The sequence below is a fragment of the Polypterus senegalus genome, chromosome 13 (assembly GCF_016835505.1).
Source record: "Polypterus senegalus isolate Bchr_013 chromosome 13, ASM1683550v1, whole genome shotgun sequence".
Lineage (NCBI taxonomy): Eukaryota > Metazoa > Chordata > Cladistia > Polypteriformes > Polypteridae > Polypterus > Polypterus senegalus.
Window position 1 is genome coordinate 155,665,164 of NC_053166.1, and position 24,006 is coordinate 155,689,169.

The 24,006-nt window shown below is 43.0% G+C and overlaps 2 protein-coding genes across 4 annotated transcripts in view; both read right to left on the bottom strand.

Annotated features, from left to right (window-relative positions):
- Positions 1–2,319, bottom strand: part of mettl9 (methyltransferase like 9) — a 36,868-nt gene extending 34,549 nt beyond the window's left edge. Inside the window, exon 1 of the mRNA XM_039776393.1 lies at positions 2,222–2,319. The gene's annotated coding sequence lies outside the window, so the exon portion shown is untranslated. The remainder of the gene's footprint in view (positions 1–2,221) is intronic.
- A 6,276-nt stretch (positions 2,320–8,595) lies between these two features.
- Positions 8,596–24,006, bottom strand: part of mfsd13al (major facilitator superfamily domain containing 13a-like) — a 39,850-nt gene continuing 24,439 nt past the window's right edge. For 2 of the 3 annotated variants that reach the window (XM_039774740.1, XM_039774739.1), the window contains exons 7-8: positions 19,393–19,539; positions 9,281–9,763 (exon numbers count right to left, since the gene is read on the bottom strand). In XM_039774740.1, the coding sequence (XP_039630674.1) occupies positions 9,619–9,763; positions 19,393–19,539 (292 nt within the window). In that variant the 3' untranslated portion in view covers positions 9,281–9,618. Of the gene's footprint in view, positions 9,007–9,280; positions 9,764–19,392; positions 19,540–24,006 lie in introns of those variants that run through there. The other variant, XR_005636177.1, reaches the window with a different exon arrangement.

A 24,006-nucleotide genomic window follows, 5' to 3' on the forward strand; every position in this document is an offset into this window, starting at 1 on the left:
TTCACGGGAAGTTCCACCTGGCTCTGTTGACGTCACTTCCGGGTCCAGACCTATAGAGGAAAGCCTTGCCGGCTCCGGAATCCTTGATGTCATGTCCAGGCTCGAGCCTATGGCTGAAGGCCTTTCCGATCCCGACCCCTTTGACATCACTTCCTATCCTGACCTTTAAAAAGCCTCCACCTTTTCCCTGTTCCCTCAGTTCTGTTTGTGCACATCAGTGCTATCAATTATTTGCAATTTGCAGCCCCAAACCTTGTTATGACTCTTTGTGGAGTTTGTGACAATATCTATAATTTTATTAAAATTATGTATTTTTTGCCTTCCTTAGTTCCTTAACATCTTTTTTTTGGATGCTTGAAATGGTGGCCGTCCCAATCTGTGATTTCGGAAATCTGGCAACCCTGCGTGATGTGTTGGAAGGAAGAAAAACGGGCAAGTGTGGAGGTCTTAGCCACTATGACGAAGGCTAAATTGAGATGGCTAGACGACTGGGTCAGAGCATCTCCAAAACGGCAGGATTTATCGGGTGCTCCCAATATGAAGTAGTTAGTACCTACCAAAAAGAGTTCTAAAGCAGGACAACCAGTGAAACGGCCACAGGGTCAGGAGTGCCCCAAGGATGCGTGATGCATCTGGGGAATGAAGGCTAACCTGTCTGATTCCACGGAAAAGCAGAAATTGCTAAAAGATGTTATGCTGGTCATGAGAACAAGGTGTGAGAACATGCAGCGCATCACAGATTGCCATGTAGTCACAGACCGGTCAGACTGCCAATGCAAACCCTTGTCCGCGACCATAAGTGTCATACGATGGGCACATAAGCGTCAAAAATGGGCCACGAAGCAATGGTAGAAGGTAGCCTGGTCTGATGAATCACGTTTCGTTTGGGATCATGTGGACTGCCAGGCGCATGTGTGTCGTTAACCTGGGGAGGAGATGGCAGCAGGATGCACTATGGGAAGAAGGCAAACTGGAGGAGGCAGTGTGATGTTCTGTGAAATGATCTGCTGGGAAACCTTGGGTCCCGGCAGTCATGTGGATGTTACTTTGACATGTATTAAAAAGACCGAGTACACCCCTTCATGGAAACGGTATTATATGAAGCAAGTTGCCTTTAAAAGGATAAAGCATCCTGCGAAACCGCAAAAATTGTTCATGAATGGTTTGAGGAACATGACCGAGATTTCAAGGTGTTGACTTGGCTTCCAGATTCCCCAGATTTCAATCCAGCCGAGCATCTGTGGGATATGCTAAAAAAAAAAAAACCAAACAAGCCAACAAATCTGATCCATGGAAGCCCCACCTCACAAACACAACTAAAAGGATCTGCTGCTAACGTCTTGGCGTCATGGACCACAGGATATCCTCAGAGAGCTTGTTTAGTCCAAGCCTCGACAGGTTTGAGGTGTTTTGGAAGAACAGTTGTGCCAATAACGGACATCAAGAGGAAGAAAAGGAGACAATGGGAGTGTCAGGCCTATTGAACAAAATCGATGAAGGAGTGGCGAGTAGAATATTCTCATGAGTGGGGAGACCTACACGAGGACCAGATATACATCTTGCACTTCTTGCTCATATTCCGCCTTTCGTTCATCATTCGAGCTCCCACGTAACCAGACTCTCCTTCAAACACATCATTTTCGATTCACGGCCGTCGTTCCGCGTAATCAGAAAATTTTCACGTCGCGCGCTAAGGGGCGTGTCTCTATATTTCACGTCATTTTCGCCACGCGGCCCTCGCAAGTATAAACTGCGCTTCAGTCTAACAGTACACACTGCCCCCTATGGACACCGTGGAGCGCCGTCTCCGCCGGCCAGGGCTACAAATGGGCTTTGACCGGCACTGACCAAGCGGGGCACAATGACTTACTCTGCCCTGTTTATTCCCACGTAAGGCTGGCTGCACTGTTCGAGGTTTGCCGTTACAGCCGCTTTTAAATGTTTAAAAAAAAATGGCAAAACGATTATCGTGGTAGACAAAAGACGAGTGCGGTGGACCTCAGCATGCAACATTTATTTCTAGTCCACCTGCTTTGTCCCAACATTCCAATCAACTTTAACACAAATTCACTTGCATTCATATCTCCCCCTTCTTCTGCAGCGTTAATTTACACACAAAGCAATAAATGCAATGTTACCACCGATGGTCTTTTTATAGTATTACAAAAATGTGGTCAATTGTATTCTGTGCCCTGGATTAAAAAAAAAATCAGTTAAATACCTGCTATATAAGTATTCTTGTTTACTGCAATCCCAACCAAATCAAAGAAAATCCGCTTCCGAACCGCTTTAACTTCAAGTGTTACATCGATGCACGTCCGGTCGTCTCCGCCGCCCCTTTTAACCACGTTCCGGATTGGGAGTATATCGTAAGTAATGGAAACGGAACGTTTTCATGTTTCATGCAAAAAATGCAATTCCTTTATGAGTTAAATTCAGATTTATGCACAAGCTAAACAAACTTCAGCCACATCAAATTTCAGATTTTTTTTTTGGCTTTTAAAATGTTATGTGACTATAGTTTTAAACATGTAATCATGAAATGTATTTATTTGAAAATAGTTTGCATTTCTCACTTTAAATACCTGGCTATTTTTAACAAAGATCCTCCAATCTTTGAATAGCCTAGGGCCTCACTAACTCTAAATCCGACACTGGTTAAATTAATTTTATTCCGAACAATTAAACTGGCGGAAGCACGGTGGCGCAGTGGTAGCGCTACTGCCTAGCAGTAAGGAGACCTGGGTTCGTGGAGTTTGCATGCTCTCCCCGTGGTTTCCTCCGGGTGCTACAGTTTCCTCCCACAGTCCAAAGACAACAGGTTAGGTGCATTGGCGATCCTAAATTGTCCCGTGTGTGTGCGCGCGCCTTGCGGTGGGCTAGCGCCCTGCCCGGGTTTATTCCTGCTTTGCGCCCTGTGCTGGCTGGGATTGGCTCCAGCAGACTCCCGTGACCCTGTGTTAGGATGTAGCGGGTTGGACGATGACTGACAATTAAACTGATTTCATCATTAAGGTTTTGGTGAAGTTTTACAACCGGATGCCCTTCCCGATACTAAGCCTCTCTATTTATCCAGGCTCGGGATTGGCATCAACTTGGGCTGGTATGCCCCTCGGTGGCTAAATTAAGTGTTGAGTCACGGGGTAAAAGACCAATCCCGCTGGTCCAGGCTTTTTGCTGATGGCACATGTGTTGTGTGTGCACCAGAAAAGAGAAAGTGGAAAGGAAGTTGGAAGAATGGAGAAGGGCTTTGAAAGACAGAGGATTGAAGATAAATAGGAAGAAGAAGAAGAAGACGACATAATATATGAGGTTTAATGATGACCAGGATTCAGGAGTTAACCTGCTATTGAAAAGAGCATTAAATATCCAGGATCAGTGGTAGCTCAAAATGGACAATTAGATGCGGAGATCACTCTATGGTTTAAGTGTGGATGAAACAATTGGATACAGAAGGTTTCAGGAGGATTGTGTGATCAAAGAATTGAGGCGAAGGTTGAAGGTAAAGGCTTTTAAGATGGTAGTAAGATCAGCAATAATGGATGGAGCTGAGACCTGGGCAGTAAAGGGAGCACAAGAGAAGAAGTTGGATGTGGCAGAAATGAAAATGTTGAGATGGATGTGTGGAGTTACAAAAAAGGACAGAATAAGAAATGAGACAATCCAAGGTTCATAGAAGTGCGAGGGAAATCTAAGGAAGCACAGGAGAGTAGGCTGAAGTGGTATGGACATGTGATGTTTGTGAATTTCCCCTTGGGATTAATAAAATATCTATCTATCTATCTATGAGGAGAGACGAGGAAGATGTGGGCAAATGAGTGATGGGAATGGAAGTTCAGGGGGAGAGAAATTGAGGGAGGCTGAAGGAGAGGTGGATGTATAAAGTAAAAGCAGATCTGAAGGAGAAGGGTCTGACTGGTGAAGGGGGTGCAGGACCGAGCTGTATAGATAAGGATGGGCAAGAACATCGACCCCGAATAGAAGTGGGAGAAGAAGAACAAGAATTACAAAATTGTTGCTTCTGTGTCTTCACGGAAAACTCCATCCAACATGACATCTATTTTTTATATGTTACCTACCTCATGTAGTTTGTTTTACTGACCAAGAAAAGAAATCACCTCTTGTTTTCAGGGAGTAAGAACATAGTAAAGATTCTCATAGAACAGGACCCAATTGTGACTAATGTTGGACAAGGGCAAACGATGTGAAGAGCATCCATGGTAAGGTTAGGAGCACACGCTGATCCAGCACATTGCAGCTCCCATCACGTGACAAACCAACTCAAGATCCCACAATAGGACCGGAGTGCAGCCATTAAAACGGGCGACACCTCAGCACCCCACTAGCTCAGACTGAATGGAACCAGTGTGAGTTTTTTGTATGGTGGCTGGAGTGTCAATTTTGCCACCAAGCCCCAGGTTTTTCCCTGCAGGTTGCAGGGCTGGATGCAGATTAACGTCATACCCAGGATGGAGCAATTGCAGTTTAAGGGCCTTCCTCAAGGGCCCAGCGAAGTAGAGTCACTTTTGGCGTTTATGGGATTCGAACTGGCAACCTTCCACTTGCCAGTGCAGACCCCTAGTCTCAGAGCCACCACCCTGCCCATCTATGGTTAACAAAAAATAAATCTCACGTCATGTTGCATAATCTGCATGTCTGTAGCCCTCTCACTGTTTCCCCTAAGCAATAAGCAGGGGCATATCTGCCATCAGGGAACTCTGAGTGTGTGCCCAGGGGTCAGAGATGGTAGGAGGTATTGTCACCAGTCACCCCCACCCCAATGATATGATGAAGTATCCATGAGTTGGAATGACTAATTTGGAAGTTGCACGATGAAAGTCTCCTGTATCCACAAGTCAGAATGACCAAGGTAACTCAATTCAGAACTTTTTCCACTTTTATTGTTAAATGGCAACCTATACAAAGGTGAAAACAAAATAGAAACCATTAATTTTTCATTATATACTAGCTGTCCCCCGTGGCTCCGCCCACATACCGTAGTAGGTGACAAATTTAAAATCAATAAAAATTAAAAATTAATAAAAATATCATTCTGGCCAGATACACTCCAACATCAAACATTGCCACTGTATCTGATCGTGTTCAGCTCTGACAGGAGAGCGTCCTACGAGTGGGGAGAAGAGCACGTGGCCGTGATGTCTGTGCCAATCGCCAGGGCCCCTCCTGTTCCTGCTTCACCCTCCCCTCAGCCCGCAGCCTCTCAGTCAGATTTGCGTGAATAAATCGCTCCTGCAAGTGAATTGTGATTCTTAGCGCGATAAGAGAAATTGTAAAAAGTCAGCCGGAATGTTCAAGCAAATTATAGAAAAAAAAAAAGAAAAAAGATCTAAATCCGTTAAGTAGTTCTCTCGTTTGCTAGCTAAGCGGAGTTAAGGTTACGGTCGAGGCAGATGCGTGAGTGAGGAGGGCCCCGCAACCCAATGAGTCTTTCTTGGATTCACGCTAATAAAGCGGTACTGCAAGCAAACTCTGATACCACGATGAGAAAGTCGCAAAATCAACAGAATGTTCAAGCAAATTCTAGAAAAAAAAACCCGATCTAAATCAGTGAAGTAGTTCTCTCATGAAAAGCGGACAGACAAGACAGACGTTGGATTTTATATATAGATATAGTTTTTATATACTTTATTAAATTGTCTTATCACATGACTTTTGGGGGTCAGCCATTGTATAGCGCCCCTGGAGCAATTTTCAGGTTAAGGGCCTTACTCGAGGGCCCAACAGAGTAGGATCCCTTGTGGCAGTCACAGGATTTAAACCGTCACTCTTCATGATCCCAGTGCAGATCCTTAGCCTCAATATCCAAAATGTACAAAAACCTGGTTGCCAAAGTGTGTGCACCCCTAAACTAATGCTTTGTTGAAGCCCCTTTTGACTTTATTACACCATTTAGTCTATTTGAGTAAGAGTGTATCGGCTTGGCACATCTTGACTTAGCTGTATGTTTTCCCTTTTCCTTGCAGAGATGTTGTAGATCCATGAAATTGCGAGGGCACCTCCTGTGCACAGTCCTCTTCAGGTCATCCTGCAGATTCAGGTCTGGGCTTTGACCCAGAACACTGATCTTTTTTGGTGAAGCCATTATTTAACGGATGCGTTGGGTCATTGGCATGTGGAAATTCCTCTCCATCTTCAGCTTCCTCAAAGATGCTTGAAGGGTTTGCATCAAAATCGACTGGTATGTGAAGCTATTCATGATTCCCTCTATCCAAGGTGGCCAGTTTAAGACCCGTACAGACCGCTGGGTGACTACAGTCATTAATAGAGAGTCAATCACGCTGTTACCCATACAGCACGCAGACATCAGGTCGTTTAATGCAGCGCGGATATTCTCACTTCTCAAACTCTGGTCTTGGAGGGCTGCAGTAGCTGCACGTTTTCATTCTAACCCAGTGGTTCCCAACCTTTTTTTTGGCCATGCCCCACGCAGTGGCGTAGCATAGTGGGGGCGGCAGGGGCAGCCCGCCCCAGGCGGCACTTTTAGGGGGTGGCAAAGAATTACTGTATATTTTAGTCTTTTAAATTGAAATACCTAAATAAGGGGGCGGCAAAATTTTCCTCCGCTCCGGACGGCTGACACCCACGCTACGCCACTGGCCCCACCTAGGCCTCTCTAAAATCATCATGTCCCCTACTGTAACATATACCTTATTCTTATTATTACCTATTCAAAAAGTGAACTCCTACTCACGTGGAGGAAGCCCATAATTGTCATTAATTTGCTCTAAACAAGAGTCCAAAGAACATGGAAACAAAAGAGGGCAAGGATAGTTGAAGTACTGAAAAGAAATCACAAAGAAATTGTTAAAAATAAAGAATATAATATGAAGTGATATGAAAATACAGCAAATACAATTTTGAAAACATATAATAAGAGACGTGATACTCATAAATATAAAATAACTTTAATGACAGCTTTTTCTGTAATATTTGAATCATTTTATATTTTTGTTATATTGCAAAATTTTATAATCATTGTTACAATTCATATTATTTTAATGGTAAAAACGTTTTCTAAGTAGAAAAACCCAAGCTGGTTGTAAAATCATAAATTAAAAACCATCACCATCCCTTCTATGTTTATATAAATATATAAATGTCGCTGTAAAAAATAAAAATTGTTTATTTTTTTTCTATCAATTTTAACAGTGAATTTCTGTTTTTTCATTTTATAAATTGTTTAACATACCTACATTCTCAAATTGCCCTCCTAAAAAGTCACATTGCCCCCCAGTGGGGAATCGCCATTCTAACCCATTTTCCTAATCAGTGACCAGCTTTCACTGCTAAATAACTTTTTTCGTCCCTTCGTTTTAATAGCCCTGTTTTTAAGGATTCAGTCCTCTGAATTTGATTCCTTTCTTCATTAAATGGCAGCCAAACAGAAATGAGATGTGAAACGAGCCGACAGGTGACCAGCTAAACTGGGACTTCAAACTCCAACCAATCTCTTAATGAGAAGGCGATTCTCGCCGTTTATTTAATTAAACCCCTTATTTAATTCCGTGGCTTGTTGCTGCTCTTATTCTACCACAGCAGACATTTTTTACTAAGAATACCATCAAGATGTTTTGGTGACCTGAGAGATCAGCCTTACTGAGATCATCACCTTTCTTCATTTTCAGATATTGTGTGATGGGCACAGGTGAGCTGGTCATATGTTTTGTGTCTCATTATTGTCGGTCATTGTCCAACCCGCTATATCCTAACATAAGGTCACGGGGGTCTGCTGGAGCCAATCCCAACCAGCACAGGGCACAAGGCAGGAACAAACCCTGGGCAGAGTGCCAGCCAACCGCAGGACACACACACACACACACCAAGCACACATTAGGGACAATTTTGGATCGCCAATGCACCTAACCTGCATGTATTTGGACTGTGGGAGGAAACAGGAGCACCCGGAGGACACCCACACAAACACGGGAAGAACATGCAAACTCCACGCAGGGCCTTATACAGGTATACTAGTTGTCTCCCAAGGCTATACTGACATACCGTAGTAGGCAACAAATTAAAAAAATCAATAAAAATGTAATTCTGGCCAACTGGAAGGTAGGCAACCTATACAAAGGTGAAAACAAAATAGAAACCATTAATTTTTCATTATATACTAGCTGTCCCCCGTGGCTCCGCCCACATACCGTAGTAGGTGACAAATTTAAAAATCAATAAAAATTAAAAATTAATAAAAATATCATTCTGGCCAGATACACTCCAACATCAAATATTGCCACTGTATCTGATCGTGCTCAGCTCTGACGGGAGAGCGTCCTCAGAGTGGGCAGAAGAGCATGTGCCCGTGATATCTCTGCCAAGTCACCAGGGCGCCTCCTGCTTCCCCCTCCCCTCGGCCCGCAGTCTCTCAGTCGGATTCGTGCAAATAAATCGGCACCGCAAGTGAACTCTGATACTCAGTGCGATGAGAGAAGTCGCCGAGTCAACCGAACTCAGGTCTCCTTACTGCGAGGCAGCAGTGCTAACACTGCGCCACCGTGCTGCCGTCTCGTTATTGTTTGGCTGCTAATTAAGGAAAAAGAGACAACTAAGGGGCTGGAGTCAAGTCAATTAAAACTAAAGCAAAAGAAGTTAATTAGCAGCAAAAAACGGTGCCTAATGAAGAAGATGGTTAGAATGAAAACCTGCAGTCCTCCAGAACTGGAGTTCGATACCCGTGGTAGGGGTGTGCACAATCAGGTTTTTGCATGTTTTTCTTTTTTTTTTTTTCCTCTAAACGGGTTCCAATTTGTTTTCACCATGGTATCGGTTGCAATTTTACAATAGAGATATAAAACGTTCCAACATGATTTATCTTGCTTCATTTTTTTACATCACAAAAAGCTGCTATTGAACAGCAGACATACCAAGTCTCCCATAAATCAGGGTCTTGTCCTGGACTCTTGTATGCGATTTCCAATCTCCCAGAAATCCCAAAGGGTTGTGTGGGTAAGAGGAATGGAAATGGAAAGCCCCAAAAGGGGTAACCTAAAAAAGAATGGCCATTGGAGTGACAACCCCAAGGGAGACAATGACCATAATAATTACCAGCAATTCCCTAGTAACCAGCATGCCTGCATGTCCCTCACCCAAACCTCTCAGAAATCAGTTCTGCAAGGGTGAGGTGACTGTAACAGGGGTGTGTAGACTTTTTTATATCCCTCTACCTTCCCCTCAAAATCGCACAACAACATATTATTGAATTTAATTCTGAAACACTCGATTTGAGTTAAAGAACACATACAGTACAAATATTTTATTGTTTTTTTTTTACTATGAGGAGTTTTATTAAACATGATCGTCTGATATTCTTTTACAATCATTAGAAAAATAAACATGTGAGTAAAGTGAGAAGCATCATTTTAAGTGAAACTGTCCTAAGTAAATGGCCGTCTCCTTCACGATGTTCCCTTTAAATGTATCAACACAGACTCCTTCAGATGTTACAGTTAAAGAGCAGACAGAGAACGTCCAGGTCATCAACCCATAAACCGAAGAAAAAAAAACCCCATGTGACACACACCTTGTAACCCTGCAAACCAGGGGTCCGCATCCTTGTGCGCCTCAAGGGATTTCCACTGCTGGCAACGGGATCTCTTTTCAAGACTCCACATATTTAGACTCCACAATGTGACTGTCCCGTATAGAAAAGGGTTTCCAGACCAGCATCTGCAAAAGTGCCACACAGGCCGGCAGCAGACACACCAGATAGAACATTGCTTCATGAAGTGGCTGCAGTTGAGGTCTAAACAAAAGTAAATAAATACAGTCATATGAAAAACGTTTGGGAGCCCCTCTCAGCCTGCATAATAATTGACTCGACTTTTAACAAAAAAGATAACGGTGGTATGACTTTCATTTCCTAGGAACATCTGAGTACTGGGGTGTTTTCCGAACAAAGATTTTTAGTGATGCAGTATTTAGTTGTATGAAATTAAATCAAATGTAAAAAACTGGCTGTGCAAAAATTCGTGTCCCCTTGTCACTTTGCTGATTTGAATGCCTGTCACTGCTCAATGCTGATTACTTGGTGAGCTCGTTAAGCTTTGAACTTCATAGACAGGGGTGTCCAGTCATGAGTGGTAAAAGGTATTTAAGGTGGTCAACTGCAAGTTGTGCTTCCTTCCCTTTGACTCTCCTCTGAAGAGTGACAGACAGCATGGGATCCTCAAAGCAACTCAAAAGATATGAAAACAAAGATTGTTGAGTCTCCTGGTTTAAGTGAAGGCTACAAAAAGCCATCTCAGAGGTTTAAACTGTCAGCTTCAACTGTAAGGAATGGAATCGGGAAATGGAAGGCCACAGGCACAGTTGCTGTTAAATCCAGCAGGTCTGGCAGGCCAAAAAAAAAAAACAGGAGCGGCATATGAGCAGGATTGTGAGAATGGTTACAGACAACCACAGATCACCTCCAAAGACCTGCAAGAACATCTTGCTGCAGATGGTGTATCTGTACATCGTTCTACAATTCAGCACAATTTGTACAAAGAACATCTGTATGGCAGGGTGATGAGAAAGAAGCCCTTTCTGCACTCACGTCACAAACAGAGTCGCTTGTTGTATGCCAATGCTCATTTAGACAAGCCAGATTCATTTTGGAACAAAGTGCTTTGGACTGATGAGACAAACATGGAGTTATTTGGTCAGAACAAAAAGCGCTTTGCATGGCGGAAGAAGAACATCGCATTCCAAGGAAAACACTTGCTACCTAATGTCAAATTTGGTGGAGGTCCCATCATGCTTTGGGGCTGTGTGGCTAGTTCAGGGACTGGGGCCCTTGTTAAAGTCGAGGGTCGGATGAATTCAACCCAGTATCAACAAATTCTTCAGGATAATGTTCAAGCATCAGTCACAAAGTTGAAGTTACGCAGGGGTTGGATATTCCAACAAGACAATGACCCAAAACACAGTTGAAATCTACAAAGACATTCATGCAGAGGGAGAAGTACAATGTTCTGGAATGGCCGTCACAGTCCCCTGACTTGAATATCATCGATATTCTATGGGATGATTTGAAGCAGGCTGTCCATGCTCGGCAGTCATCAAATTGAACTGAACTGGAGAGATGTTGTATGAAGAATGGGGTCAAAAATACCTCCATCCAGAATCCAGACACTCATCAAAGGCTATAGGAGGCGTCTTGAGGCTCAAAGGAGCAAAATGAGGCTCAACTAAGTATTGATGTCATATCTCTGTTGGGTGCCCACATTTATGCACCTGTCTAATTTTGTTATGATGCATATTGCATATTTTCTGTTAATCCAATAAACTTAATGTTACTTCTGAAGTCCTACTGTTTCCATAAGGCATGTCATATCTTAAAAGGAAGTTGCTATTTTGAAAGCTCAGCCAATGAGAAACAAAAATCCAAAGAATTAAGAGGGGTTTCGAAACTTTTTCACATAACTGTAAATAAATAAAAATTCCACCTCATTCTGGTGAAATGCATTAACAGGAATATGCAAGAGCAGGACAAAATGGATTGAGAAAGTACTCAGTCTCCTTTGTTTTACAACAACAACAAAAATGTTTATTTTTATCGCACATTTTCATACAAATGCTGTAGCTCAAAGTGCTTTGAAGAAAGAAAAAAGAAAAAATTACATAATACTAGAGTAACAAAGATTAAAGTAAGGTCCGATAGCCAGGAGGACAGAAAAAACAAAACAAATAAATAACACTCCAGAGGGCCAGAGAAAAAAAAAACCAAAATCTGCAGGGGTTCCAAGGCCACGAGACCACCTAGCCCCCCTAGGTATATTTACACATTTTCTTACATTGCAGTCTTGTGCTAAAATCAATATAATTATTTTTTTTTTTGCTCATCAAGTGACACTCTCTATCTCAGAATGACAAAGTGAAATTAGGCAGGTGGGCAGGCAGGCAGGCAGGGTGGTGTAGTGGTTAAGGCTTTGGCCTTCAAACCTGGAGGTTTTGGGTTCAACTGCCACTACTGACACTGCGTGTTACCCTGAGCATGTCACATGACCTACCATTGAACCAATAGGAAAACCAAATGAAATGGAACCAATTGTATCAGAAATGTTGTAAGCTGCTTTGGGTACAGGTGTCTGCCAGATAAGGAAATGCAACGAAATTAGGATTTTAGGAATTTTTGCAAATTTCCTAAACATAAAAACTGAAATATCATATGGACACAAGTATTCAGACCGTTTGCTCTGGCCATATATATATTTATCTGCGGTGGGCTGGCACCCTGCCTGGGGTTTGTTTCCTGTCTTGCGCCCTTTGTTGGCTGGGATTGGCTTCAGCACACCCCTGTGACCCTGTAGTTAGGATATAGCAGGTTGGATAATGGATGGATAGATATATATCTATTATAATAAAAAAATCTTGGGAAGAGAAACAAGATGTGGCTTTCTCAAAGAGATACTTTCACGTCTTGCGAGACGAAACTTTGTACCAAGAGATTTAATCATGCCCGGGGCCGGAAAGAAAAGAAAAAGAGTAGATGACAAAGTAGAACGTCATAAAGAATTAAAAAAACGTTGGTGTGATACACATGCAGAGCAGGTTAGAGATAATGGAAGTACAAAAATTTTAAAGTCTCAAAAAAATGATAGTAAGGATCACATTAGTGCAAACAAGCGGAAATTATTACTCAGTGAAATAACGGAACAGCGAAAATAGATCAAATATATTGTTCGGCTCTAAACTTGAAGTCGGAGACGTGTAGATCGTCTAATTCGTGTTGTCATTAGGGAAAAGTTGTATTTCTTCCCAATGAAGATGCGTATCCGTGAGAATTAAAATATTTGTTGTTTGGTGAAAGTGAAATCCCGCAAAAGAAAATTTCAAGCCCTGCGAGACAAAACTATGCAAAGAGATTTGGAAAAGTCCCGTCCACATCTAAAACATTTACAACCACGCACACGGTTCAATCATTTCTCATTTGTGTGAATGCTATTGTCAGACAGAGTTCATGTAGAGTGAAAGAAACGATATTCACTCACGGGCAGTTATACGTTGCGTTGACACGATGTCATTTCAAACACAGAATCAAAATTCAATGCGATATTGACGAAAAGGTAAAAGCGAAAAGAGATTCAATATATGGACATAGGTGATATGACAGAAGTATGTAGATATTGTTTGGCTTTAAACTTTAAGCCAGAGACTTGTACATCGTGTAATTTGTGTTGCCATCAGTAGTGTTTCTTCTTAATGAAGAGGCGCATCCATGAAAATTAAAAGATTTGTTGTTTGATGAAAGTGAATTCCACAAATGTGAGTTGTAGAGATGCAGTTGCTGGCTCGTAGCGCAGACAGGGGGGGCTGGTGAGTGAAGGGAGCAGGGGGCAAAGCCCCCTAGTATATATACATATAGTTAGGGTTAGTTATATATACATATAGTTGGTTTCATTAAAGCTGGACATATTTTCAGGGAGTGTACGCCCCCTGCTGGATTCAGTACGGTCCTAGTATATGAGGTATTTTTTACTGTATTTTAAGAAATGCACCTTGACACATAAGCCTGAATGGAACATTATAGACAAGACATTTTTTGTATCAACTGTTTTTCTTTGAACTTCACTAAAACATTTAACCCAAAGGCACTTGTACTGTGGAGTCTTTTTTATTTTGTAAACAAGTCATAGTAACTGCTAGAATGCCTTTCTAGTTAGCTGCATTTTCAGCTATTTGGAAACCCTCAACAAACACAGCTATCGTTTGTATTGCACAGAATCAGTCAGACAGTGTGTGTTTAATAATAAGAAGTTCATTTGTACTTGTTTTGTATCGTCCATTTGTTATAAATGTAAGAAGTAGCATTCCTTGAAGTGTAATGTCTAGTGCTTCTGCAATAAGAGTATTGGCCTCAGTGTTATGTATATACAAAAATATTTATATACAAAATATCTATATCAGTAATATCTTCATGTCAGTACATTAACATATTGCTATACTATACATTTGTTGGTATTGTTTTATTGGCAAATTTTGTTCCTTTAACTTTCATACTGCAAACAATTTAGTAACTCATTTGTGAACAACAGTGACATCTAGTGGACTTTTGTGTAAGTTACTAATTGTTTCTTTATTGTAGAACACTGCAAAATTTTTAAATATATTTAGTTATATACTAGCGACTGGAAGCCCGATTGAATCAGGCTACAAATTCTACGTTTGTGAAATCCATACTTTTTCTGCAAAGAATTATTTGTTTTTTAAGTCCTTGAAATGATTTCGTTATCATGGCACTGATTTGTGCTCTAAATAGACCTTTTCGGCCGATGTAATGAAGAGCTTCCTGTTTAAACGGGGCTGCGAGACGTGAACTCAGCTCTTCGGCGCACCTCATTTGATTTTTTCCGGCAAACAAATTTTCAAAAAAAAAAAAACGGATTTTACGACGGAGTAATAATTATGTTGACGTGGTCATTTTAGATCTGACGTTGGCTAAAATTTAAACAGTGACCGTTATTAATACCCAGCCATCATTACTCAGTTTGCCAAAAGATGTCAGAAGGACGGATGCAAAAAACCGAACTGCCCAAAGATAGATTTCGACGTACCAAGCAAATGGCGATACGTTCTAAATTACGGTTCCGGAGCTGTCGAAGGGTTTAAGTCAGTCGACGATTTTAGTCCTGGAAAGTACGCCCCACCAAACCAACATTCCAAAAACCAACCGAACTGACTGTTATCTGCTCGAACCAACACCGACTTACTATACTCGGCCGTCCAGCGGCGTCACTGAAGCATTCGAACATTCTTAGCCAATCATGTGATACTGCGTCCGGGTTTGGCACGTGATGTTCTAACTACAGAGGCAGAGTCCCATTGCATGGTTCTAATGGCACTTTTCCACTGCATAGTACGGCACGACACGGTTCAGTTCAGCTCACTTTTGGGGGGTTTTCCACTGGGAACAGTACCTGGTACCTGGTCCTTTTTTTAGTACCACCTCAGCCGAGGTTCCAAGCGTGCCGAACCGTTACCAAAATGTGACGTGTAAATTCTGCTGGTCACTGATTGGCCGGAGAAAATCGTCATTACTGCGTCACTGAACTTGCGACACGAGACACAACAGACCCGCTAGATTTTTAGCACAGCCAGCAAAGGTTCGGACGCACCATTTTGTTTTAACCAAAAATGGCTGTTTCGTGGTCTATTGAGGAAGTACAGACGTTCCTCGTTGGTAGCGAGGCGGATCCAGCAAGAGCTGGATGGGACAACGCGGCGCAACTATAACGACACGTGAATAATCCCGCCCACTCTAAAGCGGTACTAAACTGCAGTCGAAATGCAAACCGAGCCGAACTGAGCTGAACCAATGTGAGCTGTACTGAACCGTGCTGTGCCGTATTATGCAGTGGAAAAGCGCCATAACTTGTATTGAGTCGAGGTATTGACATGAACACCATATATACGGATGGTATCAAATTATATATAAGGATAAATCGTAACTTTCCTTGTGAGCTGCTGTGTAGAGTACTCTTGACTCTTCTACCAATGTTCTGACTGGCACTCTGGAGTGAACATGACATGTCCTGATCTCCTTACAGATATACAGGGCTATTCAAAATGAAAGAGCAGATTTTAAAAATGCATTTCAAACAAACTGTATAAGACACAAACACAACGCGCACATCACTGGATAGAGGAAAGTTCAAAGTTTAAAAAACCCGCCTAAAAGTACCAGTGAATGCCACTGAGCGCTGTTTCTCGTTTAAAGTAAAATGGCGACAACACCACAAGAGAAATCATTTTGCGTGCTGCAAAGTGCAACGTGAATTCTGCCGATGGTTCAACGAACAGCTGCTTCATCATAAGCAAATTTACAAGTGGCATAAAAAATTCGTAGAAGAAGGTTGCATATGCAAATGCGTAAGTACTGGTCATCCACGCATGTCAGATGAAAATGTCGAGTGTATCAGAGGTGTGTTCGAACGGAGCCCCAAGAAATCCACATCATGGTCAAGCATTGAACTTTGAATTCCTCAAACAACGGTATGGGGTGTTCTTAGACAGCGTCTGCAAATGAAGCCTTACAAGTTGCAATTAGTGCAGGCATTGCATCCTGATGACCATGGAAAAGGACAATTTTCTCGAACAACTCATTTTTTCAGATGAATCAACTTTCCACCAACTTGACTCTGGTAAGGTTAATCACCACAATCTTAGAATTTGGGGGTATGAAAATCCTTGCGTAGTTGTCGAACATGAAAGAGACTCACTGAAGGTAAATGTGCTGTGGTCCCCGGCCGGGACGCCCAGGGAGGACGTGAGGAGGGCTTGTGCCTCCTCCAGACTGAGTGGGGGCGTCCGTCCTGGTTATGCAGGGGGCCTCGGGTAGGGGGCTTTGAAGCCCAGCCCTGTAGGGACCCGTGGCCACCGCCAGGTGGCGCCCCAGTGCCTGTTTATCCCGGGAGCCCGGCACTTCCGCCACACCAGGAAGTGCCGGGGGGAAGACGACCGGGGAGACACGGACGGCTTCCGAGTGCACAGCCGGCACTTCCGCCACACAGGGGTGTGGCCACCGCTAAGTGCCGGGAAGCAGCTGGAACCCGTCCGGGTTCCCATAAAAGGGGCCGCCTCCCTCCAGTCGGGGGTGGAAGTCGGGAGGCAGTAAGACGGAGCTGGAGAGAGGACAGGAGGCGGCCAGAGGAAAGGCACAGTGATTGTGGGCCCTGGACTTTTGGGGGATTCAGTGCGAGAGGCACTGGGGTATCGTGAGTGCACGTGACGTTTGACTTTATTGTAAATAGTGTATATAATAAACAGTGTGTGGAAGCAAAATATGTCGTCCGTCTGTCTGTGCCGGGGCCAGCGTTCACAGTGCTTTGTGCCTTTTCTGCCAGCAAAGTTTATGGACCTTTCTTTTTTTGAGGAGGAAACTGTGACTGAATTTTCATACCTGGACATGTTACAAAAATGGTTGTTTCCCCAACTTCAAGAAGATTTGAATGAGTTCATTTTCTTGCAAGATGCTGCCCCGCCTTATTTCCACTTGGAGGTCTGGCGTTACCTGAACGACATCATTCCAGGACGATGGATTGGAAGAGATGGACAACAAGATCTTGCTCATCGTCTATGGCCTCCCAGGTCTCCAGACCTTACCCCCTCTGATTTTTATCTATGGGGGTATACTGTATTAAAGAAAGAGTGTTTGTTCCATCTGTGCCCGCTAGTCTTCAAGATTTGCGACACTGAATTGAGGAAGCTGTGAATTCAGTAACTAGGGACCAATTGACTTGTGTGTGGCAGGAAATGGTCTACCATTTTGATGTTTGTCGCGCTACACGTGGTGCTTATGTTGAGTGCATGCAACCTCAAGGACCACAGGACCAAACGTTGAACTTTCCTCTATTCAGTGATATGTGGAATATGTTGGTCTTATACAGTTTGTTTGAAATACATTTTTGAAATCTGCTCTTTCATTTTGAATAGCCCTGTATACAAGTCCCCTTTGCCACAGACCCCAACACTTTATTCTGTCCTGTTTCTTTCATTGTTAGTTTTTATGTTCATTATCAGAACTTTCCTTATAGGATACTAATGTGCAAACCTTCCAATCAAGCAGAAAAAAGTATTAATGCAATGCTAAAAGCAAGCAACCAATAAGATGTGCTGATGCTAGAATTTGCGATGTTTTTCACTGCATCACTCAACGGGGGGCATGTGGCACCCGATTTCTGAATTCTGCTTGCTCTTCTGCATTGTCTTGGTTTGCATTTTTCAAACACTCTTTCAGCTATGATGCATTTTATCAATTTCACTCTTGTCTTTATTTTTAGCGTAAACTTTCAAAACAGAAATTCTTTTTGCATAATACATTTCACAGCAGGGGTCGCCAAATCCGGTTCTGGAGGACCACCGTGGCTGCAGGTTTTCATTCTAACCCTTTTTTTTAAAAGAGTGCCCCGTTTGTGCTGCTAATTAACGGCTTGTGAATTCATTTTAATTGACTTGCTTTTTTAAGATTTGCTCCCCTGAACTTCTTCATTGTTCCTCTGATTTGCTTCATTTCTTTCCTTAAATGGCACCTAAACAGAAATGAAATGTGAAGTGAGGGAGCTGACAGAAGACCAACTAAGTCAGGGCCTGAAACTTCAACCATTTTCACTCCAACCAGCTGCTTAATGAGGTGCTGAGTCTTCTCATTAATTAAACTCGTTCTTTAATTCTGTGGCTTGTTGCTGCTCTCATTGTGTAATAGCAGACATTTCTGAAATTGCTGATTTTCTCTTTTCTAAGAGCTCTTCTAAAATGTTTTGGGGACATGAACAGATCGACATTCCTCAGACCTTCATCTTTCTTTATTTTCAGATATTGTATGATGGACACCAGTTGTTTTGCCTCATTTTATATCTCATTATTGTCATGTCATGTCATTGTCCAACCTGCTAACACAGGGTCACGAGGGTCTGCTGGAGCCAATCCCAACCAGCACAAGGCAGGAACAAACCCAGGGTGCCAGTTCACCACAGGGCACACACACACAATCACACACTAGGGACAATTTAGGATCGCCAGTGCACCTAACCTGCAAGTCTTTGGACTGTGGGAGAAAACCGGAGCACCCGGTGGAAACCCACGCAGACACGGGGAGACAATGCAAACTCCAGACAGGGAGGACCCAGGAAGCGAACCCAGGTCTCCTTACTGGGAGGCAGCAGCACCACCACTGCGCCACCGTGCTGCCCAAGAGACCATCTTTCTTTATTTTCAGATATTGTATGATGGACACCAGTTGTTTTGGCTCATTTTGTATCTCATTGTTGTTTGGGTGCTAATTAAGGAAAAAGAAACAATCAAGGGGTCTGAGTCTTCAAGAATAAGTCAATTAAAATTAGTTCAAAAGAAGTTAATTAGCAGCAAAAACAGGTCATTCATTAAGAAAAGGGTTAGAATGAAAACCTGCTACCACGGGGGTCCTCCAGGACTGGAGTTGGCGACCCCTGTAATTCACAGTATTTTTTTTTTTTTAACTTCACTGTGCTTTATGTGTCTCCTCTTACAAACAAGTAATAAATAGAGTTAATAATCGTAATTGCTTGCCAGATACTACAACAAAAGAGACAAACAGTGTTGTTATTGTGCGCTACAGGCAGATGAGATGTGGCAGATTACACCACAGCGCAATGCCAAGTCGTGTTCTCTGCCGTATTTTGCTGACAAGGCTGTCCCTGGGAGTGTGAGCTATTCTCACCTTTCCAACAACATCCATCACATCGCTTCTCCTTTCTTTCTTTCTTTTTGCTTTTTTTTTAAACTGGCCTCTCCTACTTTTATGATTCTTAATCAGTTGGTCAAAGGTATGTGTTACGTGTCCTTTTTTTTATTACCTTACAGATTTCACATCCCAGAAATGTATAGATACCCTTGAACAACCCCTGCTGGCCTCACCTAAGATCCAAGGTGGAGGTGGCGGCCTCTTTCATCTTCTCGTAGTCAAACTGATTCAGAATCGTAACAACCAGCATAGGAGCTAGGGACTGAGCCGGCTTGGTGAAGAGGGCATTTGTACCAAACACCATGGAGGATAACGGGGAGCTGAAAGAAGAACAGAATTACTGCAGAACTACTTGCATGGAAATTCATTTTCTGGCACCTTATTGTCATTTTTTTAAAAATTCATTTCACTTTAACTTTCATTCACTTTACCTTGTTTTTTTCCAGCCCAGGCTCATGGGATATCAGAGCCTAATGCTAAAGGGACGAGGAGCAAGTGGGAAACCATTCCTGAACAAGATGCCAATCCATCACAGAACATACTTTTCTACAGGGAGAGTACACTGGCAAAGGTTTGCTGCCATTCCTCTCTGCATAAAACTTCTTTACACTTTTTGCCCTCTTCTCTCTCTTTCTTTTCGTTTATTTTGTTTTATTGTTTTATTCCAGACTACAATTCCATGCTTGGGTATGGATTTGTTTTCGATTTCTGATTTCACTAAAATCTACAGTGGTGCCACACTAATCTACACTCACCTAAAGGATTATTAGGACCACCATACTAATACGGTGTTTGACCCCCTTTCGCCTTCAGAACTGCCTTCATTCTACGTGGCATTGATTCAACAAGGTGCTGAAAGCATTCTTTAGAAATGTTGGCCCATATTGATAGGATAGCATCTTGCAGTTGATGGAGATTTGTGGGATGCACATCCAGGGCACGAAGCTCCGTTCCACCACATCCCAAAGATGCTCTATTGGGTTGAGATCTGGTGACTGTGGGGGCCATTTTAGTACAGTGAACTCATTGTCATGTTCAAGAAACCAATTTGAAATGATTTGAGCTTTGTGACATGGTGCATTATCCTGCTGGAAGTAGCCATCAGAGGATGGGTACATGGTGGTCATGAAGGGATGGACATGGTCAGAAACAATGCTCAGGTAGCCCGTGGCATTTAAACGATGCCCAATTGGCACTAAGGGGCCTAAAGTGTGCCAAGAAAACATCCCCCACACCATTACACCACCACCACCAGCCTGCACAGTGGTAACAAGGCATGATGGATCCATGTTCTCATTCTGTTTACGCCAAATTCTGACTCTACCATTTGAACGTCTCAACAGAAATCGAGACTCATCAGACCAGGCAACATTTTTCCAGTCTTCAACTGTCCAATTTTGGTGAGCTTGTGCAAATTGTAGCCTCTTTTTCCTATTTGTAGCGGAGATGAGTGGTACCCGGTGGGGTCTTCTGCTGTTGTAGCCCATCCGCCTCAAGGTTGTGCGTGTTGTGGCTTCACAAATGCTTTGCTGCATACCTCGGCTGTAACGAGTGGTTATTTCAGTCAAAGTTGCTCTATCAGCTTGAATCAGTCGGCCCATACTCCTCTGACCTCTAGCATCAACAAGGCATTTTCGCCCACAGGACTGATGCATACTGGATGTTTTTCCCTTTTCACACCATTCTTTGTAAACCCTAGAAATGGTTGTGCGTGAAAATCCCAGTAACTGAGCAGATTGTGAAATACTCAGACCGGCCCGTCTGGCACCAACAACCATGCCACGCTCAAAATTGCTTAAATCACCTTTCTTTCCCATTCTGACATTCAGTTTGGAGTTCAGGAGATTGTCTTGACCTGGACCACACCCCTAAATGCATTGAAGCAACTGCCATGTGATTGGTTGATTAGATAATTGCATTAATGAGAAATTGAACAGGTGTTCCTAATAATCCTTTAGGTGAGTGTATATACAAGGTGTGATCAAAAAGTATGGTGAATTTTGATGCAGAGTATCATCCAAGAGCAACGCAAAATAATTCAATGCGGTTCTGACATGTCCATCGTAGAGCTGAGTTTCAACTCGTTTGATACTGTCAGTCGTTTGTGAGCCACTGTTGAGTTCAAATGTGTTTGTCAAGTTTGTTGCTAATAATGGATATCGAGCAACGCATTAACATGAAATTTTGTTTCAAATTGCAAAAAGCTCAGGAAACTCATCAGATGTTAAAATCGGTTTATGGTGACATTGCACCGACAATTAAGACTGCTTACAAGTGGTTTGATTGATTTCGTAATGGATCTGACTCGGTTGAAGATGAGAAAAGATCAGGACGTCCTTCAACATCAATAACCAAGGAAAATGTTAAAAATGCTTTCATTCTTCATCATAACAACGCTCCTTGTCACACATCCCTTCTAGTACGACACTTACTGTCGAATGAAAAAATTAGGCTGTGCCCGCATCCACCTTATTCGCCGGATCTGGCACAGTGCGACTTTCGAGCTGTTCCCTAAATTGAAATTGACCGTGAAAGGCAAACAATTTCAATCCATTGAGGATATCCAGGCAGCCACGACAGCCCAACTAAAGACACTCTCAAAAGAAAGCTTCCAGAACTGCTTGGCAAAGGAGTGTTGAGATAAATGTAATCAACTGGAGGAGAGTATTTTGATGGTAACTTTGACTGCAATAAACGTTTCTTTTTTAAAACATTAAACGTATTTTTTGATCACACCTTGTATATATATATATATATATATATATATGTACTAGCAAAATACCCGCGCTTCGCAGCGGAGAAGAAGTGTGTTAAAGAAGTTATGAAAAAGAAAAGGAAACATTTTAAAAATAACGTAACATGATTGTCAATGTAATTGTTTTGTGACTGCTATGAGTGTTGCTGTCATCAAGGATTTGATTATCATTATTTCTTTCAATCAGGTTCGTATTTGGAGGATGTGTTGTGTTCAAGTTACATTCCGTGTTTGTCTAGTCTATCCCTGACCATCTCATCTTTGTTGTCAACCGTTGTAAAGATAACAGGTTTTATTCATCGAAGTGATCACTACCCAAATCGGTACTCATGAATCTAAGATGTTCAACAGGCATTCCCAGTATTAAGTTGTGGATTTGCCTGCAAATATTTAGCGGCAGCGTGTCTATGAACATAAAAAAGTTTCTCTCGCACTTTTGCTGAGTTTGTGCCAAACACTATTCTATTCCTGACCATCTCATCTTAGTTTGCATAAGCACAGTCCTTCACCAGCAATTTTAACTCCGTTACAAAGTGATCAAAAGTCTCGTTTATACCCTGCGTCCTTCATTAAACTTGTATCTCGCGAATATCGTATTCGTCTTAGGCGTGACAAACGCCAACGGCAGCGTGTCTATAAATTCAATTTAAAGTTACGGTTTACACCGAGCTTTGTTTCCACAGTAGCTGCACGTATGAATATGCTTATATGCGTCACTCGCTTCATATTCTTTTGCTGCCTTCTCAATTGTGTAATGCGTTTCTTGTTCAGCGCTCTTTGGAGCTCTTGCTTGTTCTCTGCGTACTGCGTTCACAGTCTGTTCACGTGAGCCGCTTGGAGTACATGCATCGAAGGTTCTCAGCTGTGCTTGTGCTATCTCGTGCGATCTTGCGATGTCCACGGCTTTATTTAATGTTAGCTAATGTTAGCCGGCACTTAAAAGTTTCTCTTGCACTTTCGCTGAGTTTGTGCCAAACACTAGTCTATCCCTGACCATCTCATCTTCGTTTGCATAAGCACAGTCCTTCACCCACGAATATTTAGAGGCAGCGTGTCTATTGGATTGCTGCTGACGGACGGCCTTATATGGGCAGGCACTCAATTACGTGGGAGGCGTGACGATGAGGGATGCAAGTCCGCCTCACACGGCGACCGAGCTGCAGGCTATGGCCGTATATATGTACGTAAGTAGGTTCCAGTTATGACCATTACATGTAGAATTTCGAAATGAAACCTGCTTAACTTTTGTACGTAAGCTGTAAGGAATGAGCCTGCCAAATTTCAGCCTTCTACCTACACAGGAAGTTGGAGAATTAGTGATGAGTGAGTCAGTCAGTGAGGGCTTTGCCTTTTATTAGTATAGATATATATATTGTGGCGGATGGCTGGGGGCTATGCCCGGCTGGGACGCCTGGAAGGACCAGGAGAGGGTCTACACCTCCCCTGGACCACGAGAGAGAAGCCGCTCTGGTCTGTATGGGGGTCATGGGAAACAAGCATGGAAGCTCAACCCTATTGAGGCCCGTGGCCACCACAAGGGGGCGCCTGGAGGATTGAGGAGCTGCACACCCAGAAGTGCTGCCGGAAGGAATACTTCCGGGTGCTCATACGGCACTTCCGCCACACCAGGAAGGCTGTTACAGAGCACCTGGAGCACATTCGGGTGATTATAAAAGAAGCTGCCTCCCTCGAGCAGGTGATCGAGTCGGGAGGAAGAAGGCAACACTCAGGAGGAGAGGTGGAAAAGCGGAAGGAGAAGTCCGGAGAGGAGAGAAAGGACTCATTTAAAGGTGTTTGGTGCAAGAGCACTGTGCTGTGTGCCGAACTGTGATAATTAAATGTGTGTGTTTGGAACAATCAGTGTCTGTCTGTCTGTGCCCGGGGCTGGATTACCACTATATTTTAAATTTTTATATATATAGTGGCAAGTGGCTGGGGCTCCTAGCCAGCCGGGATGCCCAGGAGGACCAGTGGAGGGCTTGTGCCTCCTCCGGGCCATGTGGGGACGACTGCCCTGGTGGCTTTGGGGACC